The sequence below is a fragment of the Bos taurus genome, chromosome 5, assembly GCF_002263795.3.
Source record: "Bos taurus isolate L1 Dominette 01449 registration number 42190680 breed Hereford chromosome 5, ARS-UCD2.0, whole genome shotgun sequence".
NCBI classification, from domain to species: Eukaryota; Metazoa; Chordata; class Mammalia; order Artiodactyla; family Bovidae; genus Bos; species Bos taurus.
In genome coordinates this window covers 69804164-69826295 of record NC_037332.1, presented here as the reverse complement: position 1 = coordinate 69826295, position 22132 = coordinate 69804164, and the positions used below count along the sequence as shown (strand labels likewise).

The 22132-nt window shown below is 41.9% G+C and overlaps 1 protein-coding gene across 2 annotated transcripts in view; it reads right to left on the bottom strand.

The window, feature by feature from the left end:
- Positions 1-22132, bottom strand: part of POLR3B (RNA polymerase III subunit B) — a 123729-nt gene that overhangs the window by 19422 nt on the left and 82175 nt on the right. For both annotated transcript variants that reach the window (NM_001192789.1, XM_059886660.1), the window contains 2 exons: positions 1685-1788; positions 965-1131 (listed from right to left, as the gene is read on the bottom strand). In NM_001192789.1, coding sequence (NP_001179718.1) covers positions 965-1131; positions 1685-1788 — 271 coding nt within the window. The remainder of the gene's footprint in view (positions 1-964; positions 1132-1684; positions 1789-22132) is intronic.

Here is a 22132-nt window from a genome sequence, read left to right as displayed (position 1 = left end):
AGTAATCTCTATCTTTTAATGTCTAGTAACAAATCTCAATGGTCAGATGCACAGGTCAGGGACCATGTCTATTCTGTTCACTGTTATATACTTAGGTGTTTAACACGCTGTTGGAGAATCAATGTGCAAACATTAGGCCTCAGGCTATCTGTCAGAGCACAAAATACCTGAAATTCATCATAGAAGTACAGAGAAAGGTCAACAGTTAAGAGACTTTGTATTATACACAATTGATGTGTTGTTTAAAAGTTGTGTAGTAATCCTAATAAGATCTTTTCTACTTTTTAAATGAGAACCTCCTCAGCAAAACAGAATTCCTGAATTTATCAGTTTTTTAATTAAAAAAAATTATTTATTTGTTTATATTTTTGGCTGTGCTGGATCTGTGTTGCTATGTAGGCTTTTCTCTAGTTGCAGCAAGCAGGTAGGGGCTACTCTTTCCTACAGTGGGCAGGCTTCTCTCATTGCAGAGCACAGGCTCTAGGTGCACAGGCTTCAGTAACTGCGGCGCGAGGGCTCAGCAGCTGCAGCTTCCGGGACCTAGAGCACAGGCTCAATAGTTGTGGCACGTGGGCTTAGTTGCTCCGAGGCATGTGGGGTCTTCCCCGAGCAGGGATCAAATCTGTGTCTCTTGCATTGGCAGGCAAATTCTTTACCACTGAGCCACCCAGGAAGCCCTAGTTTTCTAAATTAAAACTTTTCTTCTCTCCGGTTCCCCAGTTTAACTGAGATATAATTCACATACAACATCAGGAACAGTATACAGAGTGCTGACGTGAGACACACATGTTGTAAAGTCATGACCACCAGAGCTTAGCTGCCACATCCAGCACCAACCTGGATTTTCTTGTTTCAGATTTCTTTAAAAAGTCCAGCTGTATATTTTAAGGGCTCTTAAGTCTTATCAGACTTTTACTTTAATAAAATCATGCTTTTCCTTTAAGATGTCTAAACACACACTCACCCTGTGATGCCAGATGTAACGTAGTCTTTCCCTAAGTAGTTATAACCATGGCGGACGAGGTCCTCACACACATCTTTCACTTTACTGCCTCCAAACGCGGTGCCATAGTGGAATCTGCCATCTAACACGCCGGCCTTGCCTGCCAACAGCTCGATTAGCTTTCCCACCTGCGTGATGTGAACAGATTTAAGTAAGCACCTTCCTGTGGTGCAGGAATTCTGTTGGTTTATTTAGCTCTGGCCTTCCTTCCCCCCAAAGATTATGAGACTATTACTCTTAGTAACAGTGACAAATTAAGAGCAGCAAATATTTACCCTCTCTTACTGTGACCTAAGTTTATGCCTCCAAAACCCCAATGGGATAGATACTATTATCTCCCTCTGTTAGCACACAAGGAAACTGAAGACCAAGGGGTTAAGCGACTTTGAAGTCCCAAGGCTGGTCAGTGGTGGAGCCAGGCTGACCAGTGACAACCACGGAGAGGGAGATGCATTAGGTTTGATATGACGGAGTCTTTTGCTGGGGAGTAATTTCATCACTCAGAAGACTGCCATTGAAGAACAGCCCAGGCCTCTCCACCTCCCCTTGTTAGACCAGCCCACCTGGTCAGGAACCTATTTTTGCTCAACGGCCCTTTCTGAAAATCAGTTTCAGGGTCCCGTCTCTTCCAACTGCCTTGCCCTCTTCCTTAAAAGCAGCGTCTCTGAAAAACGGACTGACCGTCATTCGAGATGGGAAGCCATGGGGGTTCATGATGATGTCCGGACAGATGCCAGAGTCACAGAATGGCATGTCTTCCTGAGGGACGATCAAGCCGCAGACACCTGGGGGAGAGAAGATTTCGGGCCGCGTACAGCCAGTCGGCAGGAAGGAAGAGCACAGAACTGAACCGGGATCTCCTCATTGCCATTTCTATCTCTGGTGCTCTCAAACCTTCTCTGTGGTCTCTATCAGGAATTAACAAAAGCAATTTCTAACTGCCCTGCTAGACAAATGGTTCGAAACAACTGTCCCGGCGGGAAGGCCCTGCAGCCTGCGGACTGGCCTGCTGGCACAACACACAGCGTGCCGTCGGCTGCTGGCCCAGCCTCTCCAGCCACGGAGAGGGGAGAGCAGTCCTGGCCCTGTCAGGAGCCCTGAAGCTGCAGGTCAGCAGCGGCCTCGCTCTGCGTCACCAGCTCCTGATGTGCCGTACCCAGGTCCCAGGAATGCGAGTTCTCTGACCACCAAACACAGAGAGCTGACTGAGCGAGGGGTGTGTTTAAATTGTGGTTTTAAAACCTGGGACAAGGAGTACTTGTGCGTGGCCGATGTGCTGACGGGTCTACCCACTGGCTGCTGAGCCCTTGGCTTGCGGGGCCGGTTTCTGCCCCGGCTCCCCTGGCTTTCCCTAAGCTGCCCTAAGGAATTGTAATTCCTATAGTTGACAGCGCATCAGAAAAGGGACCTCAGATTGAAGTGTGAAGTTAAACAAGAAAATTAAATGCCAAATTATTCTTGGAAGAAAAGGCTAGAGTTAGACATGAAATTCTAAGCATGAAAACAAAACCCCACCAACTCTCTGCACTCTACTGATAGTCTCTTAAATTGGTTGTACTTTATTAATCCCTAAATATTATTCTGATCTGTAGAGTTAAAAATCTAACTTATAAAATCTTACCACTTAAATAATTTTAAATTCCTCTGACTTCTTTGTTGATAGGAGGAATACAAGAGTACAATTTAGACTGCTAACCACAATCTACAAAATTCAGAATTAGAAAGCTAGTGTACAATGGCATTGGGGCAAGAAAAAATGCTTTAATATTTCAAAATATGAAATTTATTTTCCTTTGTACACGAAGCTATCAACCATCTGCATCTATTAAAAAGAAACTGTCCTCAAAGAAACGTTTCTTTCCTCAGTTTGGTTTCTACATAATTACTCAAACTATTTCAAAAGAGATTTTTTTTGGGTGACATGTTATAAACACCAAGACCTGAAATCTAAAGAAAAAGAGCACCATTTATCTATTTGACATCAGTTATCAATATTCAGATTTCCAGTCACTGCCAACAATAATGGTAATTAGGTTTATGAAGCTGAATTCTAGAGCATGTAGGTACTTTACTTGGCTTTTTGGTTGAAACTGTATTGTTTATCATAAAGAACATATGCTTTCCTACATCAAGCATAGAAACAGTCAGTTCACTTGACTGCAAATTCAGCTACAGTGTGTTAGAATTTAAATCAAGCAGAGTCTGTGACTCTCTTTTCTTCTCTCCAAAAATCCATCTTGTCTACACTGAAATTATCCGACAAAACACTGGGGCTACTGGGAAATCTACTCTGAAAGAGATCAAATTGTAAATCTAGGTGCAACCGACAACAACATTGTTTAGCAGTGAACAAAATGTTAAAAACAGCAATTCCTGCAGAGGCCAGTCCCAGGATGTGCTTGGGTGAGAATGTCACTTTGGCTGGTGAGGAGGTGAAGGGCTCGGCTACATCCCTTAAAAACAAAACCGAAGAAAAGCTTCAGCACCCCCTTCCACAGCAGTTCACAGGGGGATGCTGGCGTCGGCTCTAGGGGCAGCTGCCTGTTCGCCTGGTAGGAGAAGGTGGGAGTGAGGAGCAGGAGGTGCAGGAACCCCGGGCGGAAGCTGGACACACTCAGATTGGTGGAGGGTAAAGAAATACATGATTTGCATTCTGTATTCCCAGTCTTAGTGGACACATTTCATCAAGCAAATTTAACTTCATTTTGTGATTAAAATGAAAGCAGTGCTCCCTCCCCTGAAATCTGAATCTCCAACAACTCTGCTTGAGATCTGATTAATATTTGGTAGAGAGCTTCCTTTCTTGGGAAGTTATTTTCTTACCAGCCCTTTTCTGACATTGCAATTTAAAAAAGTATTGGTTATGTAAGTCACTTACAGATTTTTTTTTTTTTTTTTCATTCCGTAATAGGAACTGCTGGGGCCACATCTGAATCAAGGGCACCTGTAAGCCAAAAATTAAATCTTCGCTAACTTAAAATTACTTTAGGCTCTGAAAACCCTTTTATATGCCAAGATGGTTCCCATAGCAGACAGGCCTGTGTTGTTTGTTTTGTGTGAAAGTGAATGATAAAAGATCCATGAAATCGACACAGAAAGCCAGAACAGCAGAAAGAACTGAGGGCTCTCCATCATTGCGGCTTCTACCCTCTGCTGACTTGTGGAACAATGCGCGCTACACATCCAACTGCAGATCCAACACAGCTGTGCATTTCATTAGATGAAGAGCACTAGTGACACAAGTAAATAATTAACTTATTCTGGTCCGCTGACTGTGCTTATGAGACCAGTCATAGCTGACAGATTTTAATACGAGTTAACACAAAGAAACCATAATGAGCTTAGGAGTTAAAACAAAATATTTAGACAGGATTTGATGATCTCGAATCTCAAATGAGACAGATGATTTTTTTAAACTTTGTATTTTACTGAATTCATTAGGCGGTGGGGGAGAGAGTTCTCGATCTTAGAACCAGACTTTTCTTTCTTTTTTTTTTTTTTAAAGGTATTTCTGTTTCAGAATTATTCAAATCTTTAATCAAAGCAGAAAGGTTTTTTTTTTTCCTCTTATTTTTCAAATGAAAAATTAAAACTTTGGCTTCTCCAGGAACAGAGGCATAAAAATCTCCTCCGATATTTACAACTCTTTAAAGTTACTCTCCTTTAATACTAGTTTAAAAATGTAAATGATATGCAGTACGCTTCAGTGTGTTAACACTCTCCTGGATCCTTGAAAAGAGGATGGACTACAAATAAACCATATCTAATGGAAGCTGTTGTGAAACAATTACTGATTCATACCTTAAATGCTTACGCAGCATTTCAGATTTTAAAATAAAATTTCATCCCCTGGCTCATGCTGGTGTCTCAACCCCATTGTTTATAGCACAACTGCCTGGCAGTGAAATACAAATACACTAGTTTAACAGGCCTGGAACACTTAACACACTCACAGGGGCCAAGTGGGAATTAGACCACAGATGACACTACAGAACTTTTAACAGATGGAAACAGACAAGAGGGAGAAACTGGAACACAGAAAGTTAGAGCAGAAAAAGTCTACAGATACCCAGTCAATAAAATATTATTCCATCACCATCCATCTTAACATCAAGTTGTAAAGGTGAAGAACTTAGGGAGTCTCAAGAAGCTACAAGTCCGACTGCCACGCCACACGGCAAAGGCAAGTCTGGGGACCCGCTGTCACGGCTCTCTATGTCACGGTCCAGATAGTGGAGGCTCTTACACCGATTTGTTGTTTCTATTTCTGTGCCTTGCAGAACACCACATAAATCATTTTAAGAACAGGTTTACCCAGCAAAATTCCAGTTAATCTGACAAATCACTCTTAGAAAGTATTTCTAATTATAAACAGCAACTGAGTTGTTCAAAAGTCATTTGTAGATTAAAAAAAAAAAAAAAAACTAGTCTTAATGTAATGGATCCATTTCAATCCAAACGGGGGTGGTGGCAGGGGGGAAAGAAAAGGTAAGAAAGTAAGAAAAAAGATATGGAAAAAATACTAAAGCATTACATTACCACACAGAGACAGAAAAGCAAGTAACAGCTGGCTAAAGACAAAAACTGAAATAACATCTTTAACTTGCTATTTTTGGTGTGACTTTAACGTGCTGAGAACCAACTAGCAAAGGGTTTTTCTCTTGTTGACAGCCTGGTCTCCCCTTAAGATCATATTCTGCTTCACTTTTTAATTTTTAAAAATTTTATGCAGCAAGTCTACCTTCTAAATATAAATACTTTCGGATTAAATTTACCATTTTCAGGTTGCTACATATTTTTACTCTTTCTTTTCTGAGAAAAAAAGAGAGAATCATTTTCCTCTATTAACAGGCTATGTGACAAGTGCTGTGATAGAGGTGGGAATATGAAGAGGTTTAAGACTTGGGTCCACTTCAGAGCTGCCCCGAGCAGAGTAGCCTAACTGAATGCTGACCACGAAAATACCTGGACCGGCTCAGCTCACCGCATTCTAATGCTCTAAGTGATGCAGAGCCGATCCTGCTGAAATAACACCGATCAGAGTCTACACTGCCAACTTTTACTCTCTGTGGGTACTGGTTAGACAAGGCTATTTATTCTGCACAGTTTCATACTCTGAGCACTAAGCAAAGGTGAAATGATGCTGCCATGCTTCTCTATTGGTCACAGTGCAGGAAGAGGCTTGGTGTTCGGGGAAGGTGTGATCACTGCCAAGCCCAGTATTAATGAGGTTCAGACATGGGGGCAGGGGGAGTGCCATCTATAAAAGGCTCATCACCCCTTGGACGCTGAGACCTGCGGAGGGCGGGGCATCGAGGAAGCAGGAGATCTTACTTTGTCTCTGTGCTATTCAACCGATATTGTTACCTGGGGGGTAAAGCACCGAGTTCCAGGCAGCCTTAGTTGTTTGGTCTTTGGAATGGGAATAATTAGCATCTATCTCAGGAGGAAATTGTATTACAAAAACAGATGAGCTAATGTCTGAGAGGTACTTTCAGGTCCTCAGAGAAAGGCGGCAGCTAAACACAAGGAATTATTATTATATAAGAAACCTAATTACTCTCAGCAGGAAGCAAACTAGCAAGGCAAAGAAGACCAACTTAATGAATGGATGGAAGGGGCAGATGCAGTGGCACTAACTGTGGCTTAAGAGGCTGAAAGGCAGCTCCCTCCACTGGGCCGTGCAGATCATTTCACGCGATCAGGACGGTGTCTCGTAATAACTTAGGACTTCACAGGACCGGGCTGCGGATTTCCAGGGCAGAGTAGCTTACTGCTGATGAATATGGTGCTAAATGGGGCCGAAGAAGCAGCAGGAATGCTTTCAAGTTCGAACTGTTCGTGTTCAATAAGAAGTGTTTCTACTTTGAACAAACTCATCTCGATAAGCCTTTACATATTCAGAAATGTAAATCTCTAAGTCGAAATGGGAAGGCTAACACAGGTGGTTACTCCTTTCTTCCTCTCCCCCTTTCCAGTTATTGAATTAACCTTCTTTTATTCTCCACACCACCACCTTAAATAATCCTGAGGGGGAGGGGAGGAGAAAAAAAAACTGTTGAATCATATTAGCTTTGTTCTGTTGTTGAATCGCTTCCAGATCTATCACATCACTTGCCATATCCCGGTTGACATAATTTTAATTCGGCTCTTCCTTACATGTTAACAGATAAATAATGCATAAGAAAACTTGATTAGCTTTCTTATTAAAACATCACTCTCAATGAGAGGAGGCGCTAGAAGACAATACAGTTTTTACACAGCTTTCCCATGAGCAGTTGAATGGTTTGATGTGATAAATTTGCATAGTCTGAAGCACACAAAGGGCTGATTAATTGAAACCCTTACAATGCTTCTGGAAGCAGCTATTGTAAAACAATAACCATAGGAACTTTACAAAATACACATGGCTGAATGTGTCGAGAGCTTAATAAAATGTGTTGAGGCTACACTATTTGGAAACAGAATTGGAGATTTTTATTCTGGGCCATAAAACACTAAAAACCCTAATTTCAAAGCTTTACTTGGATATTTACTAAAAGGTCAGAGGGTTACTGGCTAGCTACCGAAGACCAAAATTTGTTCTTCAAAAAGCAAATTAAATAAAATCTTCCTGAGGTGTCTATGTGGACAAAAATCACCTTGATTTCAAAGGTTAAAGAGTTGCCAGGATTTCTTTTTGGAAGGAAACTCTGAAGGACTGTCTGGTGTCATATACCTTATCTTGGGGCTCACGCTGTTAACTCCATCAGCCCCCTTCTCCCCTCCCACTGGAGTCTTTCATTCAAAAGGATCAAGCAAAGTAGGGAGCCAAAGACATCCAGACTTTGAAGCTTCAGACTAGCAGAGAGGATTTTAGACGGTTTCAAGTGTTACATGAGTACAAGGTATTATTATTATTACTCTAAGTCAAAGCCTTTTCATTCTCTCACTTTTAGAAAACATAAGATAGAAAACTGAAATGACAAGTGAAGGTCTGGAAAAAGCAAAGCTTTGCCCAGCCTTGCTTAACAAACTTTTTCTCTTGGATTTTTTGCCACAAGCAAATTTAAAATTTTTTACTTTCCACTGCCTCTTCATGCTTACTGTATACAGATTCTTTAATGTGTTGGGAAATCAGGGGAGACTTTCTTTTCTTCTAATAGACATTCAGTTAAAATCTAATAAATTAATTTAGCAGGTTGCTGAATAATTTTTATTAATGCAAAATGGAGGCAAGGGACCTTATCATGGAACTTTTGTTGAACAAGAGAGAGTCAAAGATGAATCTTCCAAACAATGTTATCCATAAAGGTGTAATCCCTATGAACCAAAGATAGATAAGCTGAATCAGCCTGTAGAAAAAAACTGCACTTTGATAAGACTGTATTTCTATTTTAAAACAAAGGTTGACTTCACTCCACTTAAACTGGCTGTTTGAGGATTTAGGGGGCGATGCTGAGGAGGGTATGCCATTATCTCAGATTTGCAGTTATTAAAAAGCTTCTGTTTGCCAGGACAAACACTCTTGCTCAAATACAGTTTTTCCTCTCCTTTGGAATACTGTTTGGTGTTGCTGCCGATTCTGTGATCTCCAGGACCTTTGTTGGAGGTGCTAATCCTTTTTCACATGAGAGACTGAGAAATGTTCTCTGAGAGAAGTGATATATTGCTTTTTTCCCCTACATCAAAGGAGTCCACTTTTTCCTCCCTCATTGTGAATGGCAGCAAAAGTCAGAGGAAATCTGGAAATATAATAATTTGGTTTCCTGAAGACTGAAATGAAATTTAACTTGGGAATTCCTTAGGCTGACAGGTAATTTTTGTTAAAGGATTAAACAATAAAACAAGCAAACAAAAACCCAACTGAGCAGGAAATCTGCTCACCCTTCTAATAAATGCACTGACCATCACAGAAAGCAAGGCTCAAGATACAAATGTGTGCCCTTGATGAACCTTGTTCATATAGAACCTATGCCAAAGTTCAAGAGGCTTATACACATTATTTTGACTTTAATAAAAACTCTAGTTCCAAACATGACTCCAACCAGCACTCTATGTGAATGCCCCTTCCTATCTTTGTGTGCTGTGCTTAGTCGCTCAGTCATGTCCAACTCACTGTGACCCTATGGACTGAAGCTCGCCAGGCTCCTCTGTCCATGGGGATTCTCCAGACAAGAATACCAGAGTGGGTTGCCATGCCCTCCCAGGGCATCTTCCCAACCCAGGGATCGGACCCAGGTCTCCCGCATTGCAGGCAGATCCTTTACCATCTGAGCCACCAGGAAGCCCCTTCCTGTCTTTAACTCTTATCTATAAATTTGATCAAGGAAGAATGTGAAGAGAAAACACGAAGAACATTCCAGACCCATGTCTGCTCTACTTTCCCCTGTGGAGCATCATTATGCATCTATTATACAGGTCATAGCTTCACTATGAAGTACCCGGATGTTGAGAACACTTGGGAAAGGAGATCAAGACTTTGGGGTCCTAATATTTTCCCACCACCACCAGAATTTAAAATTAAAGTAAGCTTTCCTTCCTTCATAAACAAACATACAACAAATTCATAACTTTGCTGTACAGGTTATTACTAACTCATCTCACCTTCCCCAATAGTTTGCATATTACTAAAAGGATGAACTGTTCTAGAGATCTCTGACCAAGGGCCAGTTCCTTTGAGGGGGAGCTCATTCACTAAGCATTTACTGATGAGATGCACAATGAACCTCACAAAGACCCAGAGGATGATGTACTTCATTAAAAGTCTTTGCATTTCTCATTGGAAAACTCTATTGGAATTCCCTTATCTAAAAAGTGTGTTGTGTATTTTAGGGGGAGAATAGATACATGTATATGTATGGCCCAGTCCCTTTGCTGTCCACCTGACACTATTACAGCTTTGTTAGTCAGCTATAATCCAATACAAAGTAAAAAGTTTAAAAAGGAAACAAGAAGAGTGTTGTGAGTGAATCCTGGCTGCTTCGCGTTAATTCCCTCTTCTTTATGGAATCCTTTCTCTCTCCTCCACGCTTGGCTCTCTCTGCTTGGTCCTCCTCTGTTGTCCAGGTCACAGGAAGTGCTGCTGCTGACTGGGTCTGCCACATTTTAAACAGCTACTGATCAAATACTTTCACTTCTCCAGCCGGCCTTCTCTGTCCAATCAATTGCATTCAAGCTTTGCTTATCACAGAGCACTTATGTTGAACCCAGCTAGTTAGAACTGATTTTTCTGTCCCAGTTCACCCACGTACTGTGGCCTCTTCGACCTTCTTCTTGAGTTTTTATAACACAGAGCTTGTAACTACCACTGTTTAGCTACCTCTTTAGCTGTGTTTCTTTTAGCTACTAATTATCCCACCACCTTTGAAGTGATCAGGCTGGAGCAGGATAGACACTCATGTTCTGTAAAACTAAATTTTCAAGTCTGTTAGAGAGGATATTTTCAGAGGCATTAGGTACAGAAATGCCATCTACACAGTGTGTGTATACAAAAAAAGACTTCCTAATTCCTAATAACAACTTTGTCAAGGTAAACTTTCACCAAAAGACAAAAATGAGGCCATCTGCAGGGCCACATTGCTTTTTAAACACCAAGACTAACAAATTTAATGCTCTAAATGGAGGGGGTGAGAGAGGTGAGCATAAAGATGACCTATGTCAAAACAATCTTTACTTTTTCTCATAGAGAACACACTTGTGTCAGCTTGCAGGAGAGGCTACCAAAAAAAAACTTCCGAAAAAATTCTACATTTCAAGAGTAAAAGCTTAGTTCAACTAAGAGTTCTCTTATGCTGGTGTGCATCTAGACCAATACAGAAAGAAATCATTGTAGGAGACACCATATCACAACACTATGAAATTTTGGTCGGCTCACTTCATGACAGCCACAACACATAATGGACATTGTGGACTATTCTCCATTTCATTCACAGTTTATTCTCTCAGGCCTCATCCAGCTCCTCTCTGGGCCCCACGCTGAGGGCTGCGTGGCTTGCAAGGCTCCACGCAGATGCCACCAGCTGTGCCCACTGCACATGAACATTCAAGTCAGCTCCCTCCAGCCCTGTCCAGGTCACTGCCCTCAAGGGCCCTCCTGGCTCTAACCACCACATCGAGCCAGACAAACCAGGAGAGTGGACAAAGGAGAGGACAAAGAGAGTGGACAAAGCAAACAAAAAATCTTCTTTGTCTTCTACATAGGCTGACTCTTGACAGATTTAGAAATTTTAACCAAACACTGTCTTCTGGCCAGGCTACTGGGCCAATGAGTTTTACAATGAGTTGATTTTAGAAAGACAGGAATACCTGGTAACATAGCTCTGTGTCAGAAGTATATCTTAATATGGGGGATCGTCAGGCATTTCGGGAATGAGGTATGTGAGGATAGTATTTCCTTTGGACTGGTGGCTGAGGAGTGCTATGTAAAGCTGCTTGTCCAGGATGAAAGGGAATTTTGCATCTCCTCAAGGAAATACTAGAATTAATATTTAAATAGGTAATATTAAATATAATATTAAGAAAAACTAGAATTCTGTCTCAGGAAAAGGCTGCGTCTTCTTCAAGGGAAAATTCCAGGGAATATAGCAACCTTGGCTTCCCAGGTGTGGTGGTGGCGGTGGCGGTTTAGTGGCTCAGTTGTGTCAGACCCTGTGACCTCACACACGGTGGCCGACCGACCAGGCTCTTCTCTCCATGGGATTTCCCAGGCAAGAATACGGGAGTGGGTTGCCATTTCCTTCTCCAGGGGATCTTCCTGTCCCGGGGATTGAACTCAGAGCTCCTGCATCGCAGGCAGATTCTTTACCACTGTGCCACCTGGGAAGCTGAGGCTTCCCCCGTAGGTCAGCAAGTAAAAGACTGAGCACACACATACATGGCAACCTTGGGGACAGAGTCGTAATGGGATACCAAGAGAGGACACCTTACCTGGTACAGAATGGGCAATGCACTTGGAATCAGAAATCTGGATCTGAACTGACTCTGCCAGCACTAAGCTGTAGGAGGCAGGCCACTCACGACTCTGACCCTCAATTTCCTGATCTGGATAGTAGGAACAATGATACCAACTAGAACTGTAAAGGTTAAAGGATGGAATATAGATGAAAATGCTCATAAACTATTAATCACAAAAGGAAAGACACTGAAAGTTTGCATGCAGGTGACTCCCAAATTTTATCTCTAGTACCAACCTCCCCCCGGAGCACCAGACTCTATCCAAGTGCCTACTCAACCTTTTCACTTGGGAATCTAATGTGCATCTCAGACCAGAGAACCAAATTCAACTCCTGCTGCTGCTAAGTTGCTTCAGTCGTGTTCGACTCTGTGGGACCCCATGGACGGCAGCCTACCAGGCTCCTCTGTCCACGGGGTTTTCCAGACAAGAGTACTGGAGTGGGGTGCCGTTGCCTTCTCCGAACTCAACTCCTGCCCCGGCCTAACTCCAAAAAACTGTTCCTTCCCGGTCCTCCCTTTCTTGATAGACCGCCTTGCCAGCGGCTCAGGCCACAGACCTCACCCTCAGTTCCTGTCTTTTCCATCTCCAGCATCTCAGCCATCAGCAAGTCCTGCTGGCTCTAATTCCAGAGCACACCCAGAATGCATCACTTCTCTCCTGTTCTCCACTACTGCCCTTGTTCAAGTCACCATCCCCTCCTGCCTGGACCACTGCCACCACCTCTGGGCTTCTCTGCCTGCTCCCCTCCAATCTACTCTCCATGGGGAACCCAGGTTGATTTCTTAAAACGGTAATTCCATCTTGTCACTCCTTTGCTTACAGTCGCTACCCAACAGGCCTGCTGGTTCCCAGTATATTAGAATGAAGTCCAAATCCCTTCCTTTTGCCCACATGACCCTGTACGCTGTGCCCCATCCTTTTTCTCTCACTGTCTCAAACTGTGTTCCTGCTCAGGCACATGTCTGGCCAGACTGCCCTTGTGTGTCTTCTCTGATTGTACCAAGCTCACTCATGCCTCAGGGCTGGTGAACTTAACTCTCCCAGACCCTTGCGTCCCTGGCTTCTTTTCATCCTCCAGGTCTCAGTTCAAGTCCGCTTTCTCCAAGAGGCCGACCTTAACCATCAACCACAGGGCAGCCCTCTCTTCCTGAAAACCAGTCACTTTTGCATTAGTCTTCCTGTGTCACACTGATCACTACCTTAAATTATTGTTTGTATTTTTGTTTACTTTTTTTCTGTTTTCTTCCCCAAGAAAACATAAATCCCAGGAAAGCAGAGACTGTCAGTATTTACCACTGTTATTTCTAATATTGAGAACCGGGCCTGGTACATAGTGAGAGCTTGAGAAATGGATCGATTAATAATATAAGCACTTGAGATGATCCTCCATTATATCAAGTTCAATGAGACACAAAGTTGCTTTGTGATTGGTGCCATCCTTTACCAGGCTTAAAACCAGTCACTATGGCCTCCTGACTCTTCTTGGCTCTATTCCTGTAGGTCAACAGGTTTTCACTCTTTACTGCTGCTCCCCATTTTTTCTTTCACAGGAAAAACAAAATCTTCATCACAGCCCTCCAAGTCCAAACCACACCTAGCCTGTCTCCCTTTCCTGCCCAGCCTGCGACAGCAGACCTTCCAGCGGTCACCTCTCCTGACTGTGGCCATGGACCAGGCACTGCCTGTTTCACACACATCATTCTGTTTAATCCTGGTAACAACTCCTAGGAAACCGTCTCTATTTCAAAGGGATAAAACTGGTCACTTGGCACTCAGGACCTTTATCTCTTTACTATACTTTTTCTCAACCTGAAGGCTTTCTTTAAATGCTGAACAGAGGTAACCTCGAAAAAAAGGGGAAAGTGTGCATTCAGTAAGCCCACAGGGCAGGGCAGGGGTACTGGGTGTACATTACAGGCAAGTGCACTCAGGTTCCATATAAGAGAACCATAGCCTCAGAAAGCTGCAAGAGGCTCCCTTCACAGGTCACAGGCAAAGAGGAACAGCATCTGTAAAATGTAATCTAAAAGAAATTCTTATTCTAGGGAAGATAGATTTGGACCAGACTTCTTAAAAAGTGTTTTCAAATGCTGAGTTTTATCCCTATCTACAACAACCTCACAACTTCCCTATCACGAATGGTCTTCACCATTTAGTTTAGTATGAACTGTATGCAATCCATTGTATTCATCTTTTTGCCAATTACTCAGGAACACTAGCCAAGGGCTGAGTTTCCTTGCTACCTCTCAAAGAGCCAACATGATTTTGAGCCCACGGCAGGGATTTAAATATGACCAAATAGATTTCTCTGGGCTGTCAAGGCAGATTTTTATTGAAGCTCAGGGTGCATCTCCGGGTGGGTATGTGCATTTAGCTATTTTGGTTGAAAAGCTTTAGCGGGCTTCTGTGGTCAGTTAGGGAGAGGGCAATGGCACCCCACTCCAGTACTTTTGCCTAGAAAATCCCATGCACGGAGGAGCCTGGTAGGCTGCAGTCCATGGGGTCGCTAGAGTCAGAAACAACTGAGCGACTTCACTTTCACTTTTCACTTTCATGCATTGGAAAAGGAAATGGCAATCCACTCCAGTGTTCTTGCCTGGAGAATCCCAGAGACGGGGAAGCCTGGTGGGCTGCCGTCCATTGGGTCACACAGAGTCGGACACAACTGAAGCGACTTAGCAGCAGCAGTGGTCAGTTAGGGCTGGGGAGCTATGAGTCCAGGGTGATGAAAACCCTGGTACCAGTCTGGATAAAAATAGGACATTTCATTTCTGATATTTACTGGGACAAATAAGTTACATTAATTTGGGGAGGGAAGATTTTGGCTTGTTATATTTGTATGTTTGTGATACTTTATTTAATAAACTATTCCACAGACACATTGAACAGATACTGTATAATATGTAAAGTGCTGTGCAGGATGCTGGGTGGGGGTAGTTAAATTAGTAGGGCATGTTTTCCATCCTCAATAAATCTAAAATATACTTAAGTTAGCCCAACAAAGGGTTCTGATGTTTAACAATATATACAAGTGGTTTAACAAAACCATGATTATTTTTGAATCTTTATGATTTTACTATAAATGAAAAAACTTGAAAAAATAGGTTTCTGCCATTGTTGTGTCTCTGGTTTCAGAAGGGGGACATTCACAGAAAGGATAAACATGTCAGACTTTAGTTATAATAATGATCCAGGAAAAAGATATGCTATTCTCAGATAAGAGTTGCCAAACTGTGATGAATACCTTTCTGATAATCATTAGCATTTATGTCATAATTCTGATTATATGAACTTTAAACCTTTTTTAAGTTAGTTTTCAATCTCAGAAATGCTTACATCAGACAACAAAAACAAGGCACCTTGGAGGCAAGGCTCTGATTAGCAGATAAAAGGTGTTCTAAAAACTCTTCTCACCTTTTACTAAAATAACTTTAATTTCAGTTCTATATGCTGCAGTGAAAAAAATTCACACACTTAGCATTTTTGTGTTGAACATTCTTAAATAATAGATACGTGGATTTCCAGGAAAACAGGGAAGAAGAAACATGTCTATCTCTACTCCTTCTCTGAACCTCACTAACAAGACAGTTGACAAAATTAAGGTATAAGCCTATAAGGAAAAAGAATGGGCAAGAGAGAACTATACAATTTTGAAAGCTGATGAACAGAGGAAAGAACACTAAGTGACTTAAGAGAAGGAGAAAATTACACCTGAAAAAGGTTTTCATTCCAATCCCAAAGAAAGGCAATGCCAAAGAATGGTCAAACTACCGCACAATTGCACTCATCTCACACGCTAGCAAAGTAATGCTCAAAATTTTTGAAGCCAGGCTTCAACCAGTATGTGAACAGTGAACTTCCAGATGTTCAAGCTGGGTTCAGAAAAGGCAGAGGAACCAGAGATCAAGTTGCCAACATCTGTTGGATCATAGAAAAAGCAAGAGGGTTCCCAAAACACATTTTCTTCTGTTTTATTGACTATGCCAAAGCCTTTGACTGTGTGGATCACAACAAACTGTGGAAAATTCTTAAAGAGATGGGAATACCAGACCACCTTACTTGCCTCCCGAGAAATCTATATACAAGTCAAGAAGCAACAATTAGAGCCGGACATGGAACAAGGAACTGGTTCCAAATTGGGAAAGTAGTCCATCAAGGCTATATATTGTCACCCTGCTTATTTAACTTCTATGCAAAGTACATCATGCGAAATGCTGGGCTGGATGAAGCACAAGCTGGAATTAAGATTGTCAGGAGAAATATCAATAACCTCAGATATGCAGATGACATTCCCCTTATGGCAGAAAGTAAAGAGGAACTGAACAGCCTCTTGATGAAAGTGAAAGAGGAGAGTGAAAAAGCTGGCTTAAAATTCAACATTACAAAAACTAAGATCATGGCATCTGGTCCCATCACTTCATAGCAAATAGATGGGGAAACAAGAGACTTTATTTTGGGGGACTCCAACATCGCTGCTGATGGTGACTGCAGCCATGAAATTAAAAGACACTTACTCCTTGGAAGAAAAGTTATGACCAACCTAGACAGCATATTAAAAAGCAGAGACATTACTTTGCTGACAAAGGTCTGTCTAGTCAAAGCTATGGTTTTTTCCAGTAGTCATGTATAGATGTGAGAGTTGGACCTTAAAGAAAGCTGAATGCTGAAGAATTGATGCTTTTGAACTGTGATGTTGGAGAAGACTCTTGAGAGTCCCTTGGACTGCAAGGAGATCCAACCAGTCCATCCTAAAGGAAGTCAGTCCTGAATATTCATTGGAAGGACTGATGCTGAAGCTGAAACTCCAATACTTTGGCCACCTGATGTGAAGAACTGACTCATTGGAAAAGACCCTGATGCTGGGAAAGACTGAAGGAGGGAGAAGAAGGGGACGACAGAGGACTAGATGGTTGGATAGCATCACTGACTTGATGGACATGAGTTTGAGCAAATTCTGGGAGTTGGTGATGGACAGGCCTGGCATGCTATAGTCCATGGGGTTGCAAAGAGTTGGACACAACTGAATGACTGACCTGAACTGAACCTGCACGGAGGCACAAGGAAGGGAACTGCCTCAGACCTCTCCACCGCTCCCGGGAAGGCTCAGGAAACAGACAAAAAGTGCTGTGAAAACAGGGTGAGGGGTGGGCCTGAGGGCAGTAGTACTGACTCATAGGCTCCCTGTCCACCGGCAACCCCGGTGGGCTCTGTATTTAAAATGCATCTCACTCATTGCAACCCCATGGACTGTACCTGCCAGGCTCCTCTGTCCACAGAATTCTCCAGGCAAGAATACTGGAATGGGTCGCCATTTCCTCCTCCAGGGATCGAACCAGGGATAGAATATGGCAGGAAGATTCTTTACTGTCTAAGCAGTAAGCCCAGCGAAGCCCACCACTTCCCCCACTCACCACCAACTCTCACCTGGGCTGTTAAAACTGCCTTTGAACTGGAATCGGGGCTCCCTCACTTGCCCCATACAGTCTGTTTTCATGGGGGCCAAAGGAAGTCCCATCGTATTTCTCGTTTGCTCAGACCCCTCGGGTGGCATCTCTCTCCCTCAGGGTAAAGCTGAAGTTCACAGAGTGACCAGGGAGGCCTCATCTCTGACTGCCTCCGCTCCAGCCCGCACTGGCTCCTGGCTGGGCCTCCACACACCAGGCTGAGCGCAGCCTCAGACCTCCCTTTTTTGGAAGAGGGTTTGCGCCCTTCCTTCTCTCAGGACTATACTCAGTCATCTTCTCAGTAAGGCACTGCTCCTCAACCACTTTACTTACAATGTCATGAATAATCACTCCCCCTTGGCCTGCTTCCTGTTTTGCTCCCCTATCTCTTAGTTTTTTTCATCTCAGCACTTAGCATTATCTCTCTTGCCCACAGGAATGTAAGCTCCACATGGGCTGGGATCTTGTCTGTTCTGTTCACTGCGTATCAGCAGGACATGGAATAGTACCGGACACTTAAGAGATACATAACTAAGTCTTTGTAGAAATATATGTCTGTATAAGAAATCATCAGAACCTGAGTTTTTATTCTCTACCCTATACAGCCAAGAAACTACCTTCTACCCCCAAAAACCTACCCAAGAAAATGAACCAGAATGACCCATGACCCGGTGTGGGGTGTTGACACAGCTGAGGGTGGGGTAAGGATACAGAGGAATGAAATGAAAGCCTGTGCACTGGGCTCACAGCCTGCTGCCCCCGTCTGGCTTCCAGAAGGTCAGCTGACAGATAAACCTTAAGCACTGCTCCTACCCACATTTCCAACTGCAACCTGAAATTGAACCGAATGGCACTCGCAAGAAATACGATTCACTGCTTGATCACCTACAATGACTTCCACCAGTCAACAGGTTCTATCCCTGGGACACAGACTTGACAACCATTCTTTAGGGTTCCAGGAGGCACTGCACATTAAAGAAAAGCTTCCAACAACAACCAGACTCTAAAACACACACGAGGAAAAGAAAGCTCTCAAGAAACAGAGATTACATTAGAAACAGAAAAAAACCCAAAAAAGAAAACAAAACCAAAAAAGTAAAGCTAAAAACTAAAAGAAAAGTTAAAATATATAAATACATATCTGTTATTATAAAATGGAAGAGTACAAATTTAAAACTATAATTGGAAATCAAAAATATAAATAGGTTAAAAGGATCTTGAAAATAAAACTGATCCAATCTCCTAGAAATAAAAATAAGAGAAAAGAATGGAGAGCAGGGAGAGAAAAGATAACAAAGCTAGAATATCAGTCTGGAAGAAATCTAACTAACAGGAAAACCAGAAAGGGCATGGGGAAAATGATGAAAAGGAAATTACCAACAACAAATATATGAAAATGTCCAAGAATTGAAGGAACTTAAACTTCCAGAATAAGAGGGTGTCTGATGTTCAAGGACAAGAAATGAGAAAAGAGTCTATGGAATTTCAGAATTCAAGAAAAGAAAACAGTAAAAGCTTCCAGGGGTGGGCAAAGAGGGAAGGATGGAAGGAGGAAAAGAGAGAGAAAAAGAACGCACTGACAAAGATCTGAAGAATGATGTTGCAATTCATATAAGTAAGATGGAATCTGGACAATAATGTAGCGATGGGATCAAAATCCTTAGGGAGAGCAATTTTTAAATCTAGAATTCTTTACTCAACCAAACTATATTTCAAGTATGAGGATAGAATATGTTCAGACATACACGAGCTCAAAAAAATGTACTTTACATGCACACTTTCTCAGCAACTTAATAGATGGACTATCCCACTACAGGGGTGGGAGGTGGGGTAGAGAGAGCAGTGACGGGAGAGCCAAGAAACAAGGGCTCAAAGCAGGCTGTCATAAATGATTACCATTCAGCAGGCTTAGAGTGCAGTGCATGGGCTGGGTCGCCCCTAAAATTCATATTACTGATGTTGAAGTTTTGGCCTCTAGAGCTGAGAGACAATAACTTCTCTTGTTTAGGTCACCTAAGTCTGTGGCATTTTATTTTAGCAGTCCAAGCAAACCAATACAGAGTGCTTCCCAACCTTTCTAAGAATGGGCACGCAAGATGAGCTGTAATGGTCTTGGCTTCCCCAGGCTCCGCCCTGCACTCCTCAGAGTTCCAAGGATTAACCTCTCAGTTTGCCTATTACAATTCTTAACACTTTCCTGGGAAGGTCTGGCTCAGAGAAGAACCATCATGGCTTGGAGGAGGACAAGTGGGGACACTACACAAGAAACCATCTGGGGAAAAAATGGTTCTAACAGACCACCGATCATGTGGAAAATTGTGCTGAGAGGCTATTGATGGTATAGAAGAATGGTAATAAAAATAAGGAAAATTAAGCAAAATTCTTAAATGAGATACAGATTAACTTCTGAAAAAATAAAGTTATATAACCAAAGAAATGTACTCAACAATCACTTGGTTTGGAAGCAAATATTTATGGCGCCAGATAATGCAATATAATTAAATAACTTAAAATTATGATAAATCTATGCAGGGAATGGAAGTTGGGAATAGGAAATGGAGGTAGCCAAGTGTAGGTCCTCCTACCTATCACAAGGCGAGATCAGCAAGCAATGTCTGCTGGTGAATCCGTCTGCAAACGGATGAATGAACACAGAGCTGCTTAAGAATATTATTTAGAAATACTAAGATGAAATTGAGGTGAAACTGCTTCAGGAAGCAGAATAAGAAGAAAGGAAAGGAAAGAAAACTATGTTTTTTACAAGGCACTCTTTTTTTGGTACTATTTGACCTTTTTAAGCCATGTGCATTTATTATTTAATAAAAATTATTTAAATAAAAATTATGTGAATGGTCCTTATACTCTGATAAAGCTTACATTATCTATTTTTTGTTTGTTTGCTGTTCCCCCCCCCCAATCTTTTCAATAAATCTAATGAAGTTGTAAGAGAAGAGAATATCAAGGGAATCTAGGCTAATCAGAAGGTTTTACCCTTGGATTAAAAGCCATCTGGAAAAAGAAAACTAGCAAGATAAACTCCTCACTACAAGTGAAAGGTCATCTGGACCCAGGAGGACTTCTTTCAGTTTCGTATAGAGATATTCTAGTCAAAGCTCCCTAAGACTGAAGAGATCTCTAAACTCTGCTGCGTTTCAGATCACTGCAAGTTGGAAACCACTTCTGTCAATGAACACTATCTGTAGTTTATTGACAGTTTGAAAAAATGCGAGAGCACAGACTTGATGACATTTTACCTCGAGGTCTGTATTCACAGGTACTTACTAACCAAGCATGGTTTTCATTCAGAAGTACTGCTTTGTTTCTACTGTAACATACACACACTCATATACAATGTACAGATTAAAATCTGGGTAAAAATCAATCCATCAAGAGCGGGGAACCTGTTCCTTTTCATATTCCCCGTACTTTCAATTCATTCATATATTCAACTGTTATCAATTATCTACTAAATATCTACTCTGAGAAAAGCTCTTATGAGAATCTAAGGACATAGTCCCTGTCCTCAAGCTTAGTGAAATGCAAACACAGTGGATAAGTACTGAAATGTACACTAGCCTTCAACTCTTTACACAGTAACTTTGATGGAACAAAGCACAAGGATTTGGGCTTCAACTGTGCACACTGATTCAGAATAGAGATGTCCTCTTATGGTGTGCATGCTTGTAAAACTTTTAGTGCCAACCAACATTTTATAAGAGGAGTATCAAGCTTTGCTCTTGTCCAGGAAATAGGTCAAGTAAAATAGATGCTGTTAACGAGGCTATGGTTACCCCAGAAAGACTTCGGAGTATATCTCAGAAAGTGTCAAGACCAACGGAGAAGGAGAAACAATCTCAATATAGAGAATCTGACTTTCACTGGTAAGCAATAGAAAATAATAGAACCTCAAGATCGGTTTTAAACTCAAAAGTTAAGACTTAGCATCTTACAGAACTGTATGAAGTAGAGGTATCAAATTCACAGTTACAGATGGAACCAATTCTGTTTCATAAAATATTGATAGGCTGAAATAATCTTGTGTCTGTTAACTGAACTAAAAAATGCTTCCAATGAAATAGCACCTTAGTCTGAAAAAGTTCCACTGATGGAATGACAACTAAGGCTAGATTCATTTGACCAAACACATTATAATATGTGATATACTTGCCTGGCAAAGCAATAGTCAGAATCATCAAGAATTTAATGTATAATTATCTTCAAACCAGTCAATTAAAAACAAGAAGATGGGATGGGGTAGGAGATGGGAGAGGGGTTCAGGAGAGAAGGAATAAAACAAACAACAAAAACAGGAAAATACCACACCAGCAATTTATAAGCACAAGTGAGATTCAAAGTTGAAGACTGAATGAGTAATAGCCAGTATTAATGATCACAGCTTTCACTTCTTGAGCACTTACTATGTGTCAGGCACAACCCTAACTGCTTAACAGTCAGGATAGCAAACAGGTTAGTTACAGAGCATGGACTCTGGAGCTAGGCTGCTAGGGCCTAAAAACCAGCTCTGCCACCAACTGGGGATGTGGCAACCTTCTAACCTCTCTGTGCCTTGACTTTCTCACCTATAAAGTGCAGATTGACCTCCCTCCTGGGACTGTGGAAGAAACAGATGAGCAATGTGCCAGGCACACTGAGTGCTACCCAAGTGTTAGCTGCTGTTGTTCTGAATACTACTGCATGGCAGACAGCTAAAACTCAAACACCAGGACAAACTTAAACTCTAGGTATATA